At 37.0% G+C, this 24,022-nt stretch overlaps 1 protein-coding gene across 1 annotated transcript in view; it reads right to left on the reverse strand.

Moving 5' to 3' along the window:
* The window catches only part of ADAM10 (ADAM metallopeptidase domain 10), a 157,358-nt gene that overhangs the window by 15,539 nt on the left and 117,797 nt on the right, over positions 1-24,022 (reverse strand). The window contains exons 9-13 of the mRNA XM_054450003.2: positions 21,954-22,117; positions 16,447-16,630; positions 10,234-10,384; positions 859-1,042; positions 52-160 (exon numbers count right to left, since the gene is read on the reverse strand). Coding sequence (XP_054305978.1) covers positions 52-160; positions 859-1,042; positions 10,234-10,384; positions 16,447-16,630; positions 21,954-22,117 — 792 coding nt within the window. The remainder of the gene's footprint in view (positions 1-51; positions 161-858; positions 1,043-10,233; positions 10,385-16,446; positions 16,631-21,953; positions 22,118-24,022) is intronic.

Consider the following 24,022-nt stretch of genomic DNA (forward strand, 5'->3'; position numbering starts at 1 on the left):
AAATAATAGTTTGAGGCAGATTTTATACTCCTGTGTTTTTAAAAGCCTTACTTTTCTTCATACAGCATACATGGCATAATTCTTTATCATCTTTGCCATCAGAACTGGCACACGTACACTCCTCTAAGCCGTATTTCTCACAGATAGAACCTGCACATTGCTAGAAGAAAAATAAAAGACAAATTATTTAATCCCTATACAGTCAAACCTATTTTTTATAGTAACAGACAGGCAAGTATGAGCTTCCAATGTCAAAATATTTAAATGGAAGTAAAAGTGAAAAACAAACAGAGATGAGTATCAGAACGGAATTACATAAATATATTTGACAAAATTTGAAAAACAGTAAACCCAAGAAAGAATAAATCTTTTAAAGCAATGGCAACTTAAAAAAATGAAATAAAAGCAGAGAAAGAGATTAGATGAGGATCGATTTTATGTTGGTTATTATGGCTCTTCTATAAACAAAGAAAAATTAAATTTTCTTCATGTAAAGCAAAGTGATATTCAGCCACAAAAGCTTTGAAGGTTTCATATTCAGAGAAGATGACCAAAGAGTTCTTTTATTTAGGCTACTGAAATATTATTTTATAAAACTTAAATATTATAGACAAGTCACATGCCGAGTTGTACAACTATGTTTCTCTAGAGAATATCAACCACAAGTACATGGAAAGATGAAAGACAAATTAGTAGCTAATTGAATGCCACATAATATATTCATGGTTTTGTGAGGGAATATTACTTAAACAGAGCCCAAGATTAATTACTTTAACTATGTAGCTTTAAGCATCAATAATTCTTCTGAAAAACAAGTTTTCTAAAATTAAATTTAAAAACACATAGTTAAATGCTTACCCCATTAATGCACACTTGTGTATGCCTATTACAGTCTGTGAAGTTTGGTTTAGGGTCAGACGCTGGGCAGAGAGCTGTGAAGCCATTACATATTCCTTCCCTTGCACAGTCTGAATCATCCCGACACTTCTCAGACTTTGACTTGAATGCACACTGTGCTGTACAACAAGGACCTTGACTTGGACTAGAGGAAACATAAGTGATTAAACAAAGTAAATCACTACTTATTTCCTATATACTATTAGATATTAGATTAGATCCACATTATTAGACATAGTACCAATTTTTAAATCATAAGTCTCATCATTTTAAATGATAAGTATGTTACTGGTATACAACTTCAAAAAACTGAAATTGCACACTGCCCTCCTGAGTAAACAGTGCACTGGTGGAGCCGTGTGTCCCAAAGAAACAGTGCCTGGGCCTACACGGAAAAGTCACACCCTGCAGGGCATGAGATAAAGCAGCACATTGCTCCTTCAGGTAACAGTGCCTTGGCCAAGTTGAGGAGCTGTGCATTCCAGGGCTAAGCCAACACAATAACTCACATCCCAGGGAAATATCAATGGCTGAACTGGGATACTATGCCTACAGGCCAAACAACTCTAGCACCCTGCTTCCCTGGAGCTAGACTAGCCCCCTAGAGTCTGAGCTGCTGAGAGACCCTTCTCCCCACAGTAGTCATCACTGTGCTGTTCCCTGCCCCCTAGGGCCCAAATGACAGCTGTGCTTGAACATTCTGAGGTACCTGCTGTTGCTGCACCTGGTCTCACAGACTCTGGGATACCACCAAGCCCTACCATCCCAGGGTCTAGACTCACCACCACCTCCATCCCCAGCGACTCAACTCGCCACTGAGTCCTATTGGCTCAGGCTCCGAAATTACTGCCATGCACTGTGCTCTGGGCTCAAATCTCCAGAGCATCTCTTCCCTGGACTCAAGCCAGGGCTACACCCTGCCCACAAAGTGTATAATCCCAGCTACAGACTGGCCCGCTGGGCCCAAGCTGCTAGGGAGTAACCCAGAGTCATAGACCCTGGTGCTATAGGCAACCTACATTCAATCTCGCCAGACAGTAAACATGCACTGCAAGACACAAGTACCGTAATAGGTTTGTGAGATCCTGAGCCTAGAACTCCAGCCCCATAGTTAAGCCTAGAACTCCAGCCCCATAGTTACTCTACGCATCCGCAACTGGAAGCCAGCACTGCAACAGGTGCTTGTAGGCCATGTCAGACCTGACACCAAGAGGGATTCCCTTGGCTAACTCTCACCATTATGGGAAAAATGAGAATAGGAGGGCCCCAAAAGTCGTAGCCACTGAGGACATTAACAACCTACACCACCAGCATCCATTACCACAAACTTCTACAGCACAGACCACTGAGGTGCCTACAGTTATTGATGATGTTGAATACAGCTGAAGAAGCTGCATGGAGACTATACCACTGCACCTACCTGGAAAAAGAATCACCACACCCTTCCCGACCAGCACACTAAGACCCAGCTACAGGTGAGAGTATATCTCCATCAAAGTCACGCTAGAAAATTTAGATGAAATGACTGTTCCACCAGACAGGCACACAGACATGAACACAGGGACTCAAGAAACATGAAAAAACAAATACATACGACACCACCAAAGGAACATAATTAACTCTCTAGCAACAGGTCCCAATGAAAAGGAAATCAATAAATTGCCTAAAAAGGAATTCAAAATAATGATTTGAGGGAAAAGACACAAGAAAATATAGATAAAAAATTCAATGAAACTAGGCAAACAATTCATATGAATGAGAAATTCAAAAGTAATAAATATCATTAAAGAGAAACAAAAATCCTGTGGCTTAAGAATTCAATGAATAAAATAAAAATACATAATCGAGAGCTTCAACAGCAGACTTGATCAAGCAAAAGAAAATCTCTGAACTTCAAGATAGAATGTTTGAAATTACTCATTTAGGGGAAGAAAAAAAAAGGAAGAAAGTCTGTAAGACTTATGGGACACCACAAAGTGAATAAATTTTCATATTAATAAGAGCTGCAGAAGGTTGGGTGCAGTAACTCATGCCTGTAATGCCAGAACTTTGGGAGGCTGAGGTGGGAGGATCACTTGAGCCCAGGAGTTCAAGATCAACCTAGGCAATGTAGTGAGATCCCATCTCTGCAATCAATCAATCAATCACTTAAAAGCTACAGAAGGAGAAGAGATTTAAAAAGGCAAAGAAAACCTATGTTTTGGCTGGGTGCACTGGCTCACACCTGTAATCCCAACACTTTGGGAGGCCAAAGCAGGTGGATCACTAGTCAGGAGCTTGAAACCCCGTCTCTACTAAAAATACGAAAAAAACTAGCTGGGCGTGGTGGCGTGCACCTGTAATACCAGCTACTCGGGAGGTTGAGGCACAAGAATTGCTTGAACTTGGAAGGCAGAGGTTGCAGTGAGCTGAAACTGTACCACTGCACTCCAGCCTGGGTGATGAAGTGAGACTCTGTCTCAAAAAAAAAAAAAGAAAAGAAAGAAAACCTATTTATTAAAATAATAGCTGAAAACGTAGGTCTTCCTTGAGGATTTATAGTCAAATTGTCAAAAGTCAAGGACAAAGAGAATTCTAAAAAAACAGCAAGAGAAAAGTATCAAGTCACATATAAGGGAGTATCTATTAGACTAGCAGCAGATTTCTCAGCAGAAATTTCACAGGCATGGAGAGAATGGGATAATATGTTCAAAGTACTGAAAGAAAAAACAAATTGGCAGCCAAGAATCTATAATACTTTATTTGTCCCTCATTTCTGAAGGATAGTTTACAAATTAGCAGCCAAGAGTCTATACCCAGCAAAACTATCCTTCAGAAATGAGGGACAAATAAAGTCTTTCCCACACAAGCAAAAATAGGAAATTCATCACCACTAGACTGACCCTACAAGAAATACTCAAGGGATTCCTGCACCTGGAAGCAAAAGAAACCAATAATCACCATTATGAAAACACACAGAATTATAATGCTAACAACCTACACCACCACTGCTGCCTTTACCACAAAGCTGTACAGTACAGGCCACCGTGATACACAAATGAGAAAAAGAAGAGTCAAATGTTACCGCTACAGAAAACTACCAAACCACAATGCTGAATGAGAGAAAAAAAGGAAGAATGAATATGCAAAAACAAAACAAAACAAAAAGAAACAGCCAGGTGCAGTGGCTCACGCCTGTAATCCCAGCACTTTGGGAGGCCGAGGCAGGCAGATCACAAGGTCAGGAGATCGAAACCATCCTGGCTAACACAGTGAAACTCCGTCTCTACTAAAAATACAAAAAATTAGCCAGGCATGGTGGCAGGCGCCTGCAGTCCCAGCTACTAGGGAGGCTGAGGCAGGAGAATGGCGTGAACCCAGGAGGCGGAGCTTGTGTTGAGGTGAGATTGCACCACTGCACTTGAGCCTGGGCTACAGAGCAAGACTCCATCTCAAAAAAAAAAAAAAAAAAAAAAAAAACCCAGAAAATAATTATCAAAATGACAAGAGGAAGTCCTCACCTATTGATATCAATCATGAATATACACCAATTATATCCCCCTACTTAAAAACACAACCCGGCTGAATGGGCCTATTTTAATCTCTTCTCCCTCTGTAGCTTTTAAATTACTTATGTATTCATTTATTTGTAGAAATGGGATCTCACTATGTTGCCTAGGTTGGTCTTGAACTCCTGCTCAAGCAAAACTCCCAGCTCGGCCTCCCAAACACATGACACACCCAACTATAGGCTGCTTACAAGAAAATCATTTTGCCTGTAAAGACATATATAGACTAAAATTTCCAGGAATAGAAAAAGGTATTTCACTCAAACAGAAACAAAGTAAGCAAGAATAACTATACCTGTATCACATAAAACAGATTTTAAGTCAAAAACTGTGAAAAGAGGGCCAGGCACAGTGGCTCATGCCTGTAACGCCAGCACTTTGGGAGGCCAAGACAGGCAGATCACCTGAGGTCAGGAGTTCAAGACTAGCCTGACCAAGATGGCGAAACCCCGTCTCTATTAAAAATACAAAAATTAGTTGGGCATGGTGGTACATGCCTGTAGTCCCAGCTACTTGGGAGGGTGAGGCAGGAGAATCGCTTGAACCCGAGAGGCGTAGGTTGCAGTGAGCCGAGATCATGCCACTGCACTCAAGCCTGGGTGACAGAGCAAGACCCTGTCTCCAAAAAAAACTGTGAAAAGAGACAAAAAAGGTCATTATATAGTGATAAAATGTTCCATTCAGAAAAGGAATATAACAATTCTAAATCTATATGCACCTAACACCAGAGCACCCAGATACATAAAGCAAATACTATTAGATCTAAAGAGAGAGATCAACTCCAATAAAGTAACGGTTGGAGACTTCAACAGCCCATTCTCAGCACTGGACAGATGATCTAGACAGAAAATCAAGAAAGAAACACTGGATTAGAACTATACTTTAGACCAAATAGATCTAACAGACATTTACAGAACATTTCATCCAACAGCTGTAGCAGAATACACATTCTCTTTTCATTAGCACATGAAACATTCTCCAGGATAGACCACATATTAGGCTATAAAACAATTATCAACAGATGTTTAAAAACAGAGATCATATCAAGTATCTTTTCTGAACACAACAGAATAAAACTAGAGATCAATCACAAGGGGAACTTTAGAAACTGTACAAACACATAAAAATTAAACAACTTGCTTCTGAACAACCAATGAGTCAATGAAGAAATTAAAAATGAAGTTTAAAAGCTCTCTGAAACAAATGAAAATAGAAAAACACAACACACCAAATACTATGGGATACAGCTAAAGCAATATTAAGAGGGAAGTTTATAGCAACAAATGTCTACATAGAAAAAGTAGAAAGATAAACAAACTAACAACGCACCCCAAGGAATCAGGAAAAAGCAAGAACAAACCAAACCCCAAATTAGTAGAAGAAAAGAAATAATAAAGATCAGAGCAGAAATAAACAAAATTGAGACTAAAAAAATACAAAGAATCAGGCCAGGCACGGTGGCTCATGTCTATAATCCCACTTTGGGAGGCCGAGGCAGACAGATCACAAGGTCAAGAGATCGAGACCATCCTGGCTAACACGGTGAAACCCCGTCTCTACTAAAAATACAAAAAAATTAGCCAGGTGTGGTAGTAGGTACCTGTAGTCCCAGCTACTTGGGAGGCTGAGGCAGGAGAATGGCGTGAATCCGGGAGGCGGAGCTTGCAGTTAGCCAAGATTGCACCACTGCACTCCAGCCTGGGGAACAAAGCGAGACTCCGTCTCAAAAAATAAAAAAATAAAAATTAAAAAAAAATCAACAAAATGAACAGTTGGTTTCTTGGAAAGATAAAATCAACAATCCATTAACTAGAAAAGGAAAAAAAAATCCAAATAAAATCAGAAACAAAAAAGGAGACATTATAACTGATACCACAAAAATACAAAGAATCATTAGAGACCATTACAATAAACTATATGCCAATAAATGGGAAAACCGAATGAAAATTAATAAATCCCTGGACACGTAGAACTTACCAAGATTGAAATAAGAATAGAAAACCTGAACAGATCAATCACAAGTAACAAGACTGAACCAGTAATTAAAAAAAAAAGCTTCCCAACAATACTTCCTGATCACCAGGTAAAATAAATAAGAAAAAAAGAACTAGAACAAGAAAAGAATGTCCACTCTCACCACTGTTATCAATATAGTAATGGAAGTCTGAGCCAGAGCAATTAGGCAAGAGAAAAAAAATAAAGGACATCCAAATTGGAAAGGACGAAGCTAAACTGTTCCTGTTTGTAGACAGCATAATCTTACATATATAGACAACCCTAAAGCTCCACTGAAAACTCTTAGAATTGATAAATGAATTCAGAATAGTTGCAGGATACAAAATCAACGTTAAAAAACCAGTTGTGTTTCTATATACAAGAAAATAGCAGAAAAAGAAATCAATCTCATTTATAATAGCTGCAAAAAAAGAGTAAGTTTAATAAACGCAAGGAGGTGAGTTTATTAAATTTCTACAAGGAAAACTACAAAACACTGATGAAAGAATTTGAACAAGTCAAAAAAAAAAGAAAAAACACATTTCATGTTCATGGACTGGAAGAACTAATACTGTGAAAATGGCCATACTACCAAAAGCAATCTACAGATTCAATGTAATGCCTATCCAAATACCAATGACATTCTTCACAAATAAAGAGAAAACAATCCTAAAAGTCATATGAAACCACAGAAGCCAATAGCCAAAAGAACAAAGCTGGAGGCATCACACCACCTAATTTCAAAATATACTACAAAGCTATAGCAACTAAAACAGCACGATACTAACATTAAAACAGACACATTAACCAATGAAACAGAACAGAGAATTCAGAAATAAATCTATATATTTACAGCCAATTGATTTTTGACAAAGGTGATTTTTGAATATTCAGTGGGGAAAGGACAGTCTCTTCAATAAGTGGTGATGGGAAAACTGGATATCTATATGCAGAAAAATGAAATTAGACCCCTATGTCTCACCACATACAAAAAACAAATCAAAATGGGATGTAAATTTAAGACCTGAAACTATGAAACTACTAAAAGAAAACACTGGGGAAAGATATCAGGACACTGATCTGAGCCAAGATTTTTGAGTAAGAAAGACCTCAACAGTGCAGACAACAAAAGCAAAAATAGGCAAATAGGGTTACACACACTAAAAAGCTTCTGCACAGAAAAGGAAACAATCAACAGAGTGAAGAGACAATCTGTTGAACAGGAGAAAACATTTTCAAATTATTCATCTGACTAGGGACTGATAGAATGTACAAGGAACTCAAACAACTCAACAGCAAAAAACTAAATAATCTCATTAGAAAGTAGACAAATGATCTAAATAAACATTTTTCAAAAGAAGACATATAAATTGCTAACAAGTATATGAAAAAATGTTCAATATCACTAATCATCAGGGAAACACAAATCAAAGCCACAGTGAGATACACCCAGTAAAAATGACCATTATCAAAATGATCAAAAAAATAAATAAAGATGCTGGCAAGGATGCAGAGATCAGGAACCATTAGTTTACTGCTGGTGGGAATATAAATTAGTATAGCCACTGTGTAAACTGGTATAGAAGTTACTTTAAAAACTAAAAATAGATCTACTATATAATCCAGCTGGGTATACACCCAAAGAAAAGGAAGTCAGTATATAAAAGGCATACCTACAGCCCCCTGTTTACTGTATCACTACGCACAATAGCCAAGATACAGAATCAATCTAAGTGTCCACCAAGAGACAAATGGATAAAGAAAAGGTGGTATATATTTGGTCACGAAAAAGAGCAAAATACTGTCATGTGCAGTAACATGAATGGAAATAGAAGTCATCATGTTAAATAAAATAAGCCAGACATAGAAAGACAAATAGCACATGTTGTTACTCATATGTGAGAGTAAAGTAAGTTGATCTCATAGAGGTTAGAAAGTAGAACAGTGGTTACAAGAGGATGAGAAGGGTAGTGGGGAGGTGGATAAAGAGAGATTGGTTAATGGGTACAAACACACAGTTAGAAGGAATGAGCTCTACTGTTTGATAGCACAGTAAAGTTACTACAATTAGCAATAACTAATTGTAAATTTCAAAATAGAAGATATGAAATGTTCCCAAGACAAAGAAATGATAAATATCTGAGGAGATAAATATCCTAATTACCTTGATTTGATCATTATATATTGTATGCATGTATCAAAATATCACATATACCTCATAAATATGTACAATTATTATGGATCAATTAAAAGTGGAATAGGGGCCGGGTGCAGTGGCTCACACCTGTAATCCCAGCAGTTTGGGAGCCCAAGGCAGGCGGATCATGAGGTCAGGAGATCGAGACCACCTTGGCTAACAAGGTGAAACCCCGTCTCTACTAAAAATACAAAAAATTAGCCGGGCGTGGTGGCGGGCGCCTGTAGTCCCAGCTGCTTGGGAGGCTGAGGCAAGAGAATGGCGTGAACCCGGGAGGCGGAGCTTGTAGTGAGCAGAGATCACACCACTGCACCCTAGCCTGGGCGACAGAGCAAGACTCCATCTCAAAAAAAAAATTTAAAAAAAGGAATAGGAAGCTACTAAACCAAACAGTCAAGAAAAGTGTTCGTCTTTTTTTTTAATAGTCAAAGCATACTACATTCCACATTCTTGCCCTGTTTACCTTTAGTAAAAGGCTACAATGGAAAATGGATTTAATATTAGGCAATTTATCAGTATTTTTTCAGTTACATCACACATTAGTTAATTTATCACTTTCTCTCCCATTTTCATACTAAAATCAAACTAGGATATACAGACCAGCCGTTTAAAACATATTGAACTGGCCGGGTGCGGTGGCTCATGCCTGTAATCCTAGCACTTCGGGAGGTGAAGGTGGGCAGAGCACTTGAGATCAGGAGTCCAAGATCAACTTGGCCAACATAGTGAAACCCTGACTCTACTAAAAATACAAAAAACTAGCCAGGCATGGTGGCACACATCTGTAGTCCCAGCTACTCAGGAGGCTGAGGCAGGATAATTGCTTGAACCTGGGAGGCAGAGGTTGCAGTGAGCTGAAATCATGCTACTGCACTCCAGCCTGGGCAACAGGTTTTTTTGAGACTCCATCTCAAAAAAAAAAAAAAAAAAAAAAGTATTGTACAAGCAATTGCTTACACTGCTACCAAAGTAAATTTGACAAGTGAAATAGTTATATTTCACCAAGTTAGAAAAGTAAATGGATTCCACATTAACTAAATATTTAAAGTTAAGATTTTAAAAATATGGAAGATAGTTACATTTTCACAATAAGTAACTAAAGAATATGTATTTTTTAGGATTCTTTTTAGTATGTCCTTTGAGTACGTCATTTTGTTAACACTCACCACACAAACCACTATTAAAAGTAGTCCAAACAAGCCTGGGCAAATGGCATAACTCTGTCTCTACAAAAAAAATACAAAAATTAGCTGGGTGTGGTAGCACATGCCTATAGTCCCAGCTATTCAGGGGGCTGAGGTGGGAGGATCAACTGAGCCCGGGAGATGGAAGTTGCAGTGAGCCGAGATCATGCCACTGCACTCCAGCCTGGGCAACAGAGCGAGACCCTGTCTCAAACAAAAAAAAAAAAAAAAAAAAAAGTAGTTCAATCTGCCAATAACAGAGCACTAACCAACACTACTTCAGAAAAAGAAAACAAACAACAGATAAAAGCAAAGTTTCAAAACCATATGCATCTCTTCAGTTTTAAATTTGTCATAACTGCATTCAGGTAACTTTATAAGAATGTTAACATCACTGAAATTAGCAAGGTACCTGCACTGTTTCCCAGGTTTCAGTTTGCATTTTCTTCCCTCTGGTTGATTTGCATCGAAGCAGCATTCATCTTTACACTGGTCACTATAGCCACAATCACATTCTTCACCTTGTTCTACCATTCCATTTCCACAAATAGGTTGGCCAGATTCTGAGGAAAATAAACAAGACAAGGTAAGCATTGCATGCACACATTAATTTTATTTAAAATTCGCAAATTCTTTAGATCATCATAACAAAGGGATAAAGGAAAACTTTGATGAATAAGTAGAACAAACTAGGAACCAGGAAATCACGAGACCTAATTCTAACAGGGGGTCTGCTACTAACTAGCAATGCAATCTTGGGCAAGCCACTTGCCTTTTGGGGCCTTCAGTTTCTTAATCTGTACAGTGAGAGGATTTGACAGAGGGTCCCTTCTAGAAGCTGTAACTTGCAACTTAGGCCATGCTACATTGAGCTTTATTGACTGTTCTATTTATATCACACAAATACAAATCAAGTTAGTGCTTCACTAACCAGGAAAAAAAAAATTAAGCCTTTTTTTGCAACAGAAAATTTCAAACACACCTAAAAGTAGTCAAAGAATACGTACAATGAATTCCAATGTACCAATCACTCATCTTTAACAACTATCAACAATATGCTGTTCTTGTCTCACTTACTCCCACAATTTTTTTCTGGAGTATTTTAAAACAACCCCACCTAACATATTATTGTCCCTGTAAATACTTCAGAATGTATCACTAAGACATAAAGTTTTTTTCTTATTTAAACCTAACCATAATAACCATGATCATATCTAACAGAATTAATAGCATGCTTAATAACATCTAACAACCAAGCCATGTTCAATTTTCCTCAAATGTCTCTTTACAATTTGTTGCTGTGAATCAAGTTTCAAACCCAAGGTTCCCCTAACCCCAACTCCTCCCCTCATGGTTGCTTTTTGACAGGTCTCTTATGTTCTTTTAACGTATAATAGATTTCCCCATTTTTATTTATTTTTACACCATTGATCTGTTAAAGAAGTTGGGTGATTTTGTCTATGAAATGTCCCACATTCTATTTAGCTGATTGTAATACAATCAGTAGGTAATTTTTTTTATGTACATTAGTTTTGCTGCTGAACTAAACCAAGCTCCTTAAGGGAACAAACATGTATTATTTATATCTTCTGTATTCTCACAGACCTTAATGGTATTGAGCCAGATCTTGGTTGATTAAGATTAGACAGTCTCATCTAAGCATAGTGAATAATTTTAGAAAATTTCTTCAGCAGTCTTCTAAAGTTCTTTGATTTTTGTCAATGGAATTTAAAATTGGAATAGAAATGCTCCTCTTTGTAAGATCATAAAATCAAAGAGCTTTAGCAACTGCAGAGAATGATAAAAATCAAATGCCTTAAATGTTCTAGGAAATAAAACTAACTTCCAGGGAGTCTGTAACTTGCTAGAGACCATATATCCCTGTATAGGCAAAACATAGACTATACCTAAGTTTTCTAGGTCTACAATCTGGTGCTCTTTTCTTTCTACTACACCAAATTGACGTGGAAAACAGTCACTGTACAGGCTTTAAGTTGAGAATTGAATAAGTAGAAGGGAACACATACATCTCAACACAGGAATCCATACATCTCAACACAGGAAGCCCACATGAGGCTCATCTAAATCAAAAATATTCTAGAAAGACTGGCTTTATATTCAGATAATTATTTCTTTATGGTAAATTATCTTCCTTTATTTATATCTGCAATATAAAACAGAAGCTTGGCACGAACACATGCACTCACATCAGCCCAGAAGAAAGGATCTGGGACAAAGCCACTTGGCAACAGGACTGGGAACCCAGACCCTCAGGGCACAGAGGAGCCTAGCTGAACCCCGATTTCAGGGCCCCCAGGGATGTTGCTGTGGAGGCCCCTGCTCTCCAGAGCCAGACTGGCCTAGGTGAAAGCAGAAAGTTCATTCTTAACCACATCGACTATTTTTTAAAATCTTGGAGGTCATTGAAGCTTCATCCCTGTTTCACTATAAACCATCTCTTTTGTTCTCAAAAACCAGAAGCATGCACTATTTATAATAGCAAACACATGGAATCAACCCAAATGCCCATCAATGATAGACTGGATAAATAAAATGTGATACATATACACCATGGAATACTACGCAGCCATAAAAAGGAATGAGATCATGTCCTTTGCAGGGACATGGATGAAGCTGGAAGCCATCATCCCCAGAAAACTAACACAGGAACAGAAAACCAAACACCACATGTTCTCACTCATAAGTGGGAGCTGAACAATGAGAGCACATGGACACAGGGAGGGGAACAACACACACCAGGGCCTGTCCAGGGGTAGGGGGTGAGGGGAGGGAGCACATTAAGACAAACAGCTAATGCATGTGGGGCTTAAAACCTAGATGATGGGTTGATAGGTGCAGTAAACCACCATGGCACACGTATACCTATTAACAAACCTACACATTCTGCACTTGTATCGCGGAACTTAAAGTGAAATTTAAAAAAAAAAAAAAAAAAAAAAGGGCCAGGCAAGGTGGCTCACGCCTGTAATGCCAGCACTTTGGGAGGCCGAGGCAGGCGGATCACAAGGTCAAGAGATCGAGACCATCCTGGCCAACATGGTAAAACCCCGTCTCTCCTAAAAATACAAAAAAATCAGCTAGGCGTGGTGGCACACTCCTGCAGTCCCAGCTACTTGGGAGGCTGAGGCAGGAGAATCGCTTGAACCTGGGAGGCAGAGGCTGCAGTGAGCCGAGATCGTGCCACTGCACTCCAGCCTGGTGACAGAGCGAGACTCTGTCTCAAAAAAAAAAAAGCAAAAACAAAAACAAAAAAAAAATAGAAGCATGCATCTGCACATATATACTAGGTGAATAATGATCTTTACAAGTCTAGTAATAATTTTATAATTCACATGACACGTAATTTATAGGAAAACAAATAATGAAGTCAGAAAATGTTAGATACATTATTTACTACATATTAATTTTTATTTCATATAAAATTAGTACTTCAAGTTAGTTATTTGCTGACAGTTTAAACAACAGTGAGGTACTGTTTGTTTGTTTGTCTGAGACAGAGTCTCGCTCTGTTGCCCAGGTTAAAGTGCAGTGGCACGATCTTGGCTCACTGCAACTTCCAACTCCTGGGTTCAAGCAATTCTTGTGCCTTAGCCTCCCAAGTAGCTGGGACTACAGGCGCATGCCACCACGCCTCGCTGATTTTTTTATTTTTTGTGGAGACAGGGTTTCACTACCTTGGCCAGGCTGGTTTCGAACTCCTGGCCTCAAGCAATCTCCCTGTCTTGGCCTCCCAAAGTGCTGCGATTACAGGCATGAGCCACCCTGTCTGGCCTAAAAATACTGTTTAAATGCAAAAATTATAATAGGTACACATTTTGTCATAATTTAAGAAAAATTTTTCTTTCCTGTTAATACCTACAAAGCAATATGTACATTTTTAAAACTCAACTTATTTCAGAAGGTTTATTGTGAAAACCCAGTTTACAAATGAAGAATCTTAATGTACCTGTACATTAAGAAGCATTAGAAAAACAACCACTGATAATAACAACAACAAAAATGATAACATCAATGTAATTCCAATCTGCCCTTTTAAAAGAAAAAGATAAGGCCAATCAATACAATAAAAAACTGATTAACTGGACCTCATCAAAATTTTAAACTTTTGCTCCAAGAAAGAACTGTGAAAAGGGTGAATACAAGCTACAGACTGGGAGAAAATATTTGCAAACCAGTATCTGACAAAGGACTAGTATCTAGACTATACAAAGAACTCTCAATACTCCAAAGAAAAGAAAAAAGTCCCACTAGAAATGACCAAAAAACATGGACAGACATTTCATCAAAGATGATTTATAAATGGCCAATAAGCACATGAAAAGATGTTCAGCATCATTAGCCACCAGAGAAATGCAAATTAAAACCATGAGATATCACAACACGCCCATCAGAACAGCTAAAATAAAAAACTGTGAAAACTCCAAATGGTTGTGAAAATGCAGAGAAATTGGATCATTTGTGCAGTGCTGGTGAGAACATAAAATAGTATGGCCACCCTGGAAAAGAGTTTGGCAGTTTTGTACAAAGCAAAACAAGCAATTGCTATATGGTCCATCAATTAGATTTGGGAGCATTTATCTCAAAGTAAAAACTTATGTTTATACAAAAAACCTGTACATGAATGTTTACAGCTGCTTTATTCATAATAGCCAAACACTGGAAACAGCCCAGATGTCTTTCAAATGGATGGTTAAACACATTGCAGTACATACATACCATGGAATACTACTCAGAAATTAAAAAGAACAAACTATTGATAAAGGCAACAATTTAGATGAATTCCCAGGGAATTATGTTGAGTGAAAAAAGGCAATTCCAAAAGGTTGTATACTGTCTGATTTTATTTATATAACTTTTTTTGAAGTGACAAAATTTTACATATGGAGAACAGGGTAGCGGGGGGAGGAAGGAACAACAGAAGGGAAATAAGCATGGTTATAAAACAAGGAGGGATACTTGTAATGACAGAACTGTTCTGATTCTTGACTGTGACAGTGGATACATAAATCTACGCAGGTAATAAAATCGTTTAGAACTAAATACATACAAAGAGAAATGAAAACAAAAAAAACTAGGGAAATTGGAATAATATCTATGGATTTTCTCAATATCAACATCCTGGTCATGATATTGTACTACAGTCTTGCAAGGCATTACCATTGGAGGGAACTGAGTGAAGGGTACAGGGAATCTATTACTTCTTATGAATTGTATGTGAATCTATAATTATCTCAATAAAATTTCAATTAAAAACAAAATCCCATGCTTATCTGGAAATCTTCCTCAATTCTTTCTCCTTTGTTGTCACATGTTTAACCCTTTAAGTGCTCTTAATGTACAAAGACGAATAGGCCTCAGTGTTTCCCCTAAAGAAACCTATGGTCTTGTGACACAGGACAAGGACACACACAGACAAAAACCCTAATACAAAGTAAATATTTAGAGTATGTTCAATGCCACAAGAAAGACATAACAGATGAATGGAAGAACAAAATCTGGTCTATACATACAATGGAATATTATTCAGCCATAAAAAGGAATGGAACTCTGATACATGCTACAACACAGATAAACCTTGAAAATATTATGCTAAGTGAAATAAGCCAGGCACAAAAGAACAAATATTGTATGTCCCCACTTACATGAGATACCCAAAATAGGCCAATTCATAAAGACAGAAAGTGGATTAGAGGTTACCAGGGGCTGAGGGGAAGACAGAGCATTACTGCTTAATGGTTATAGAATTTCTGTTGGGATGATGAAAAAGTTTGCAAATGAAGAGTGAATGTAATTGATTACATTCACTTTCAACACTGTACCTATAATTAATGTCACAGAACTGTACATTTAAAATCAGTTTAAAATGGCAAATTTTATGCTATATATATTTTGCTAAAATAAGAAATAATTTCATAGTAACTTTATTCACATTAGCCCAAATCCAAGGTATTCATGATAGGAGAGTAGATGTATAAACTAGGACATATTCATACAATGTAATACTACTCAGCAATAAAAAGGAGTATAATACTAAAGATGAATCTCAAAGCTGTATGCTGAGTTAAACAGCCTTCCACAAAAGGGTACAAACTGTATACTTCCACTTATATGAAGACAAAGCCAATGTACAGGGAAATAAATCAGATAGTGGCTGCCTCTGAGGGTGTGTTGGGACAGAGCCTGATCGGGAAGGGTGATAAAAGAAAGTTCTGGGGTGACAGAAATGTCCTGTATCTTGATAGGTAGTTTACACAGGTAAATGCATCTGTCAAAACTCATCAAATGATGCACTTAAAATTTGTGCATTTCACTTATGCAGAAAACAGAAAAAGAACTATAAACAATATTGAACTCTAGTTAATGATTTGCAGACTAAAATGTTTAGGTGTGAAGCATACTGATGGCTGCAACTTACTTTAAATTGCAATAAAACATGAATTGAGAGGTGGCAAGATTAAGAAACAACAAGATAAAGGAAATACAGCAAAGTGTTAATAATAGTAAAATGCAGGTGGTGGGTATGTCAGTAATCACTATAGAATTCTTTCAGGTTGTCTGAATGTTTGAAAATGTTCATAACAAAATGTTAGGAAAATATACATACCAACAAAACAGTTATTTCTCTTCTTCTCAAGAACTTGGCTTATATTTCTAATACTACAGAGTGAGAATTTATTGTTGTTAAGTTTGTCCCCAGATGTTGCTCTTGCATACATGATATAATTGCCATTTTCTTTTTGCCCCAAATTCTTAGATTCTCCTGGTGTGCACTCTGTTCCAGAATCATGCTGTCAAAAAGAATATAAAGTTACATAAACAGGAAGTAAAATAAGGTTTTCAGGTCAACTGATTAAACGTAATGTTCTCATCAGGAAAACAATGGAAGCTTGTGCACTCTCCTTTAAAAAGGATCTTACAATTGTTTTACACCTTGAGTAGGAAAAGAATTTGCCCTTTTAGGGGTCACTGTCTTAGAAAAGAAGGAAAATCAGAGGAGGTCTAGCCATAACAATTTATACCTTTGTAAGCAGGGACTAGAATTGAGGACAGACTGTAATAAAAGTCTATTAAAAATAAGCTCACCTACTTTTAAAACTAGTAACAGTAAAATAAACTACTTTAAAACTACTAAATAGTCTCTAACATACATGTTAAATTACATGTTATGACTAGTTCAGAGAAGTAGAGGTGGGGAAAGACAAAAGAATCAAGAGAGTGACATGGGGCTAAATACGCACAGAACAGGAATCTAAGACAGCTAACTTAATAGCCAATATATAAGAAAGGTAAGTAAAAATGCTGACTAGGAACAGAAAGAAACACAATGATATATTTTTAAATGAAAAATGGTAAAAGCCTAGAGATAAAACCAAAATACTGCTTTACCGAATAAACAGGAAACAGAGTTCCGTGTACATGTAACATATAAATGCACATAAGTGGTGTTCGGTTTTGATAAATTTTATTGAAGAGTCAGATACATACAGCATAGCTCCCTGAATTTTCTCAAAGTAATGCTTATGAGATCAAGCAACAGAACACTACTACCAGATCCCAGCAGCCCCTGCCATCCTGGAGAATATGCGCTAAAACAACTCTCACAATGCCCCTCAAACAATTCAGAACACATCAGAAGGGGCAAAAAACACTGGACACTAGAGTAATCGTGCTATTTAATTAAAATCTTGTTTTAAATACCCAACAACCCCACTCTCAAGAAAGAAAAAGACTGCCCAAGGGCGTTCTGTTTTTTCCTAGAGCCCAACTAAGTTACTTTCATTTTCTATTCCCTCTTCTGAAGCAACTGTTAAATTAAAAAACGTGTCCTCTACTATCACCTTTATTCTTCCTGACACCTCTTGCCTGTCTCCTGAATCTAGATTTAGTATTTAACAACTCTATACTATTCACCAATATTATCTTGCTTTATGTTTTCAACCAATAAAATTCAATTCAGTTTCTGAAAAAGGTGTAGCACTAGAATTATTCTCAGCATTAGAGTTTTAGAAAGGAAAGAAAAGAATCCCAATTCTATATAACTCTTGATGTCATCACAGAATATCTTGCCACTTTTCAATTCAGTAAATATTAATGAATGTCCAGTGCTATAAAAGGAGGCACTAAAATATAAAAATATAAAGATGAGAAAAGTATTATCCCTAGCCTTCAAGGCACTTACATTCTATTTTTAAATGATAGCAAATCTTGACATATCTGCTTAGTCTGACTTGCTGCTGCATAAATCCATTACAGATATTGCTAGTCAATTATTATTTTACTAGGCCAGGGGATATTACATTAGATCTTCATTAACAGGAATAGAAGGGGAAACAGGTTGTAAGCAAGTATGCCAGCTATTTGCCATCCTCAGATAACGAACAAAACAAGCACATGAATAAGCAAAACATAAAATAGAACATAAAGGTCATCTTGATTGGACCCGCACAAGTATTGAGAGTTCAAATCAAGAGAAGGGTTTCACAAAGAAACTATAATCTTTGTGACAAGAAAACAGAAAAATTTGTCTAACTATAAGAAAGAAAATTAAGAAAACAAAAATGCATACATAAAAATTCAATCATAATCTACCATGCACTATAACTATTAAAATTTTGATATATTTCCTATCTAACTTATATCTAGCTTTATCATATTTTAATATAAAATTTGGACTATAACATGTGTACAGTTATAACTTTTTTTTTTGAGACAGAGTCTCACTCTGCCCCCCAGGCTGGAGTGCAGTGGCGTGATCCTGGCTCACTGCAACCTTGGACTCAAGTCATCCTCCCCGACCTTAGCTTCTCGAGTAGCTGGGACTACAGGTGTAGGCCACCACACCTAGCTAATTGTTTTTATGTGTATTTTTGGTAGAGATGGGGTTTCGCCATGTTGCCCAGGCTGGTCTCGAACTCCTGGGCTCAAGCCTCGGCCTCCCAAACTGCTGGGCCTCCCAAAGCCTGGTCTTGCCCACCTCGGCCTCCCAAAGTGCTGGGATTACAGGTGTGAGTCACCACAGCCACCCTCCATGTGTACAGTTATACACACCTTTCTTTCAGCTTAACAGTACAAAATGAGCACTGAAAACTTGACATTTAAATGACTGCAGAGCATTCCATGGTATTTTCATACTGTACGGCCATTTAGGCTGCTTAAAACTTTGTGGTATTATAAATAAAACTATGATAGTTATATTTTCTTAATTTTTATTAAGGGCCATATTCATTTACATCATATAACAACATGGATCAAGATTTCAACAGGCAGACATGGGAAGGAACTGACTTCCTAGTAGAGGAAAGTTTTAAAGGTCTGTGAGTTACTTAATTTGACAGATGAGGGGAGATAACACAAGAAATATACTTAAACCCCAAATTATCAAACACCCTAAATGTTAAGATAAGGAAATTGTATCAGCAATATTAGAAAGTAGTAGAAGTAAGTTAGTAAGCAGAAGTGGCATTATTAGAACTGTATTTACACGAAGGTAAATCTGGTGAGAGTAGGTACATATTAGAATTTTCACCCTGAGAGACAGGAACTTTGTCTGATTTATGATTACAACTTCCTACAACAAAGTTTATAAAGTAGTTTATAATAGGTGCACAATAAATATTTCAGATAGCATAAATAAATGTAAGAAATAATGTGAACCACTCAGAAAAAGTAACATTGACATTACTACAAATGTGTAAGAGAGAAAGAGATTTCAGATACAGATGTTAAGGGAGACAGGTTCAGGTGTTTATGATTCTGGCTGATCTTACTATTAAATTACTCAACAAATATTTATTAAGCATTGTATAGTGTGGATGTCTGTCCCCCCAAATTTGATCCCAATGTTGTTAGTGGGGCCTAACAAGAGAGGTCTGGGTCATGGGGCCAGATCCCTCATGAACAGATTAATGCTCTTCCTGAAGGGTTGGAGGTGGGTGGATGAGTGCATTGTCACTCTCTTAGTTCCTGCAAGAGCTGGCTGTTAAGAGCCTAGTACCTCCTCTCTCCCTGACCCCACGCTCCCACCGCCTCCAATCTCACCATGTGATCTCTGCACATGCCAGCACCTGCTGCCCTCCACCATAAGTGGAAGCAGCCTGAGGCCCTTACCAGGAGCTGAGTAGATGCCAGCACCATGCTTTTTGTACAGCCTACAGAATCATGAGCCAAATAAACCTCTTTTCTTTATAAATTACCCACCCTCAGATATTCCCTTATAACAACACAAAACAGATGAAGACAACCATCTACTATGGATACAGATGGCAGAATTAACAACATGTGCAAAAGAATGGGGTACAACTGAGCATGGTAGGCAAAGAGTGTGAACCAATTTCTCCATTAAACAATAATATAACATTAATTTAATTAAAAAATCTCACTGGCAGCTAGGTAGGAAAGAGATTAGACAAGAAGTGAAAAGAGAATGGTCTAGATTCCCTACTGCAAGTGTGGTTCACAGATGAGCACCAGCAGCAGCAGCAGCAGCATTATCTGGGAGTATGTTAGAACAGAAACTCAGGCCCCATCAAAGACCTACTAAAAAAGAATATGTGTTTTAAGATTCTCAGGTGATGTATATGCACATTAAAATGAGTGACCTGGGACTATAGGCCAGACAGGTAGCTGGAGGGGTACTAAAATTCCCCTGGTAAGGCCCGGAACCAAGATGACTTGGGGAGAAGAGAGGACACTTATCTGCTCTTGAAAATGCAAATCAACTATGAACAATAATTCTCTGCTCATCTCTAAAATTCCAAGTACTCTTTTAAGAACAGATCACAAAAGCAGAGTTACAGAGATTAAGCACATTTTAAATACCTTATCCAAGAACATTAATAATAATCTATCAATTTCTGATGGGGACGTAGAAGAAGAAAGACTTGCAACTTAGTGAGATGGCACCTATTTTACAAACGTGGGAAAAATTAGAGAAGTGCATTTGGGGATTTTAAGCTACAAGTAGACAACTTATTTTTAAAATCATAAAAATTTGCACTTTTGCAAGTGATAAGGTGAAAGTAAAATGAATTTACATACAGTTTTCAAGTGTACATTTCCAAAATCTTTAATAAGCTCTACCAAAATCACAGAGTATCATTCAGTATTTCATATTTCTGTGTTGTACTGATCTTTAAGGTCACTTAAAAGATCAATATAATGGACTGGTATTAGATAATATCAAAGATTGCTGTTAATTTTGTTAGGTGTAATAACCACACTGTAGTTATATTAGAAAATGTCTATTTTTTCAGGAATGTGTACTGAAATATGTAAGGATAGATAGAGTTCTTTTAAATACCTTAGCAAAGAAAAAGAAAGAAATACAGATAGAAGATATGTCAAAATCTTCACAATTATTGGCTCTGAATTAGGGGTTGACAAAGTAGCCAGCAGCCTGTTTTTATATGGCTTAACTAAGAATGGCTTTTCCATATTTAACAAATTGTAAAAGCAACAAAGACTGTACAACAAAGACTGTACAACAGAAACCAAACACTGCCCCTGAAGCCTAAAATGTTTACTAGTAGGCCCTTTACAGAAAATGTTTGCTGATCCCTGTTCTGAATCATGGGCGTATAAGGCTTTATTGCACTATTTGTTCTACTTTTGTGTATCTTAGAATTTTTTCATAATAAAAGATTTTAAAATATCAATCTCATTCCACAGTAGAGAAAAGATTTTAAAATATCAATCTCATTCCCTAAAAATGCTTTAACAGAAACAAAACAAAGAATTTCTCACAATTTGCTGAACATTCAAAATGTACTTTTAAACAATGAATAATGATTCTCATTCAAAAGATATTTGAGTACATTATGTACTAGGCATTGTTCTAGGGCCAGGAGATATAGATATTATTTTGTCTGAATAAGCCAGATGAAATTCCTTGCCTTCACAGAATTCTGGCATTGTTATGCTTACTTTTCTTATTTTAATCACAAACATTCTATCTTCCTCCCTTTCAGTATGGTCAAATACATTACTGTGCTCTGACATAAAAACTAAACACTCGTAAGTACATTTGTTTTCACTGTAAATTTTAAATAAATCACTCAACACAAAAATTAGACTAATAAGTATTTTTTAAGCTAATAATTAGACAATACTTACTGGGGATCCAAAGTTATGTCCAACTTCGTGAGCAAAAGTAATGTGAGAGACTTTGGGAGGTACATGAGACCCATAGTTCTGAACAGTAATAATTCCAGTGTTTAAGGACTTCTTCTTACCATCTGAATAGAGTTTACTTTTTTCACATATTCCTCCAGAGCTTCCTAATCCAGAACAAAAAAATGGCTAAATTAGCATCTGTTTCCCCTTGCCCCCTAAAAAGGTAATATATGCTATATTAAATGAAAACACTTTATATTTTCATCTAAAATAGAACTGGTACTCAAACATATCACATATGCAAAAGTTTCTTTGGTCCAAGACTAAGAAGTCACTTCAAATAAAAGTTTTAATGACATTCATAACGAAACTCCCAGGACTGAGTACACAGCCTTTACAAAATGTTCTTCACAATCAAAATGTCCCCCAAATGTTGTTCCCATTAATTTAGGAAAACAAATATTTATATTTCCTTTCAATTTGAATATATCAGTATTTACACTAAGTCAAAGTGTACAACCTTTCATCTTTTAAAAAGAAATCTTATGATTTAAGTTAAATGAAAGTTGAACAAAATATCCTCAAGAAGATTCTGAGAAAGTCACTTCTACAAAAAGCAGTGAGGCACATGAGTACATGATTCCCTGTCCTGAGATATAACATACAATGTATTTGTAAAAAAAGAAAATAATCATGTCAAGAAGGTTAAAAAAAAAAAAAAGAGGGAGTAGAGGAAAGAAAGAAAAAGAGAAGATGGGTGGGAAGGAAGGAAGAGATAGAAAGCAAATGCAGCAAAAGGTTAATAATTGATTAATCCATCAAGAATTCACCATTGCTGAGCACAGTGGCTCACGTCTGTAATCCCAGCACTTTGGGAGGCCGAGGCAGGCGGATCACTTGAGGTCAGGAGTTTGAGACCAGCCTGGCCAACATGGTGAAACCCCATCTCTACTAAAAATACAAAAATTAGCCGGGTGTGGTGGTGCACACCTGTAATCCCAGCTACTCGGGCAGGAGAATTGCCTGAACCCAGGAGATGGAAGTTGCAGTGAGCTGAGATTGTGCCACTGCACTCCAGCCTGGGCGACATAGTGAGACTCTGCCTTAAAAAAAAAAAAAAGAAGAAGAATTTCACCGTACTATTCTTGCAACCTTTCCGCAGGTTTGAAATTTTCAAAAAAAAATTTAAAAACTGAATTATGATTGCTCCAATATGTCTTTAGGACACCATCAAATTTTAAAAGAAAAACCATATTTCCACTTAAATATTTTTATCATTTTGTACTTCATCTGTTCATTAACAGGGACTTTAGAATTTAATAGCAAATGACAGTGCTTTCACAGCTAAAATCAATTATGAGAAATCGGAAAAATAATAATAGGAAAATCAGAAACCATCTGGTCAATTCATGCCTTTATATAGACATTACACTGGTAAGATCATATTTTCTTTTAATTAACTTTATTATAAGATTTTCAGTGAGAAGTTATTTAGTTTATATTTATATTAAAAGTTTTCCCTATTTGATTTTTAAAAGAAATACAATCAAATGGATAAGGGTATTACGATAACTGCTCTAATTAGCTTTCTATACACAAGTTACAACAAAGTTACTAAACCGTTAAAAAAAAGTCTAATATTGCTTCTCCTCCCCTTCCCATTCTCCCCGCTTCAAAAACAAGTCTAATATTTAGAATCCCTAATAAAGCATGTAACAGAAGGCAATTCAAAACAGGTCTGCAAGAACAGCATTATACTACGACTGTTGCCTTGCTCCCATTAAATATAAGAAATATATGGCAACAAAACACAAATGTGAATTACTGTTACTATATAATTCAGAAAGCTGAAATGAAAAATGTGTTTCAAAGAATCACGAGGTCAGGAGATCGAGACCATCTCGGTGAAACCCCGTCTCTACTAACAATACAAAAAATTAGCTGGGCATGGTGGCAGGTGCCTGTAGTCCCAGCTACTCGGGAGGCTGAGGCAGGAGAATGGCATGAACCCGGGAGGTGGAGCTTGCAGTGAGCAGAGATCACACCACTGCACTCCAGCCTGGGTGACA

This window comes from Pongo pygmaeus, chromosome 16 (assembly GCF_028885625.2).
Source record: "Pongo pygmaeus isolate AG05252 chromosome 16, NHGRI_mPonPyg2-v2.0_pri, whole genome shotgun sequence".
NCBI classification, from domain to species: Eukaryota; Metazoa; Chordata; class Mammalia; order Primates; family Hominidae; genus Pongo; species Pongo pygmaeus.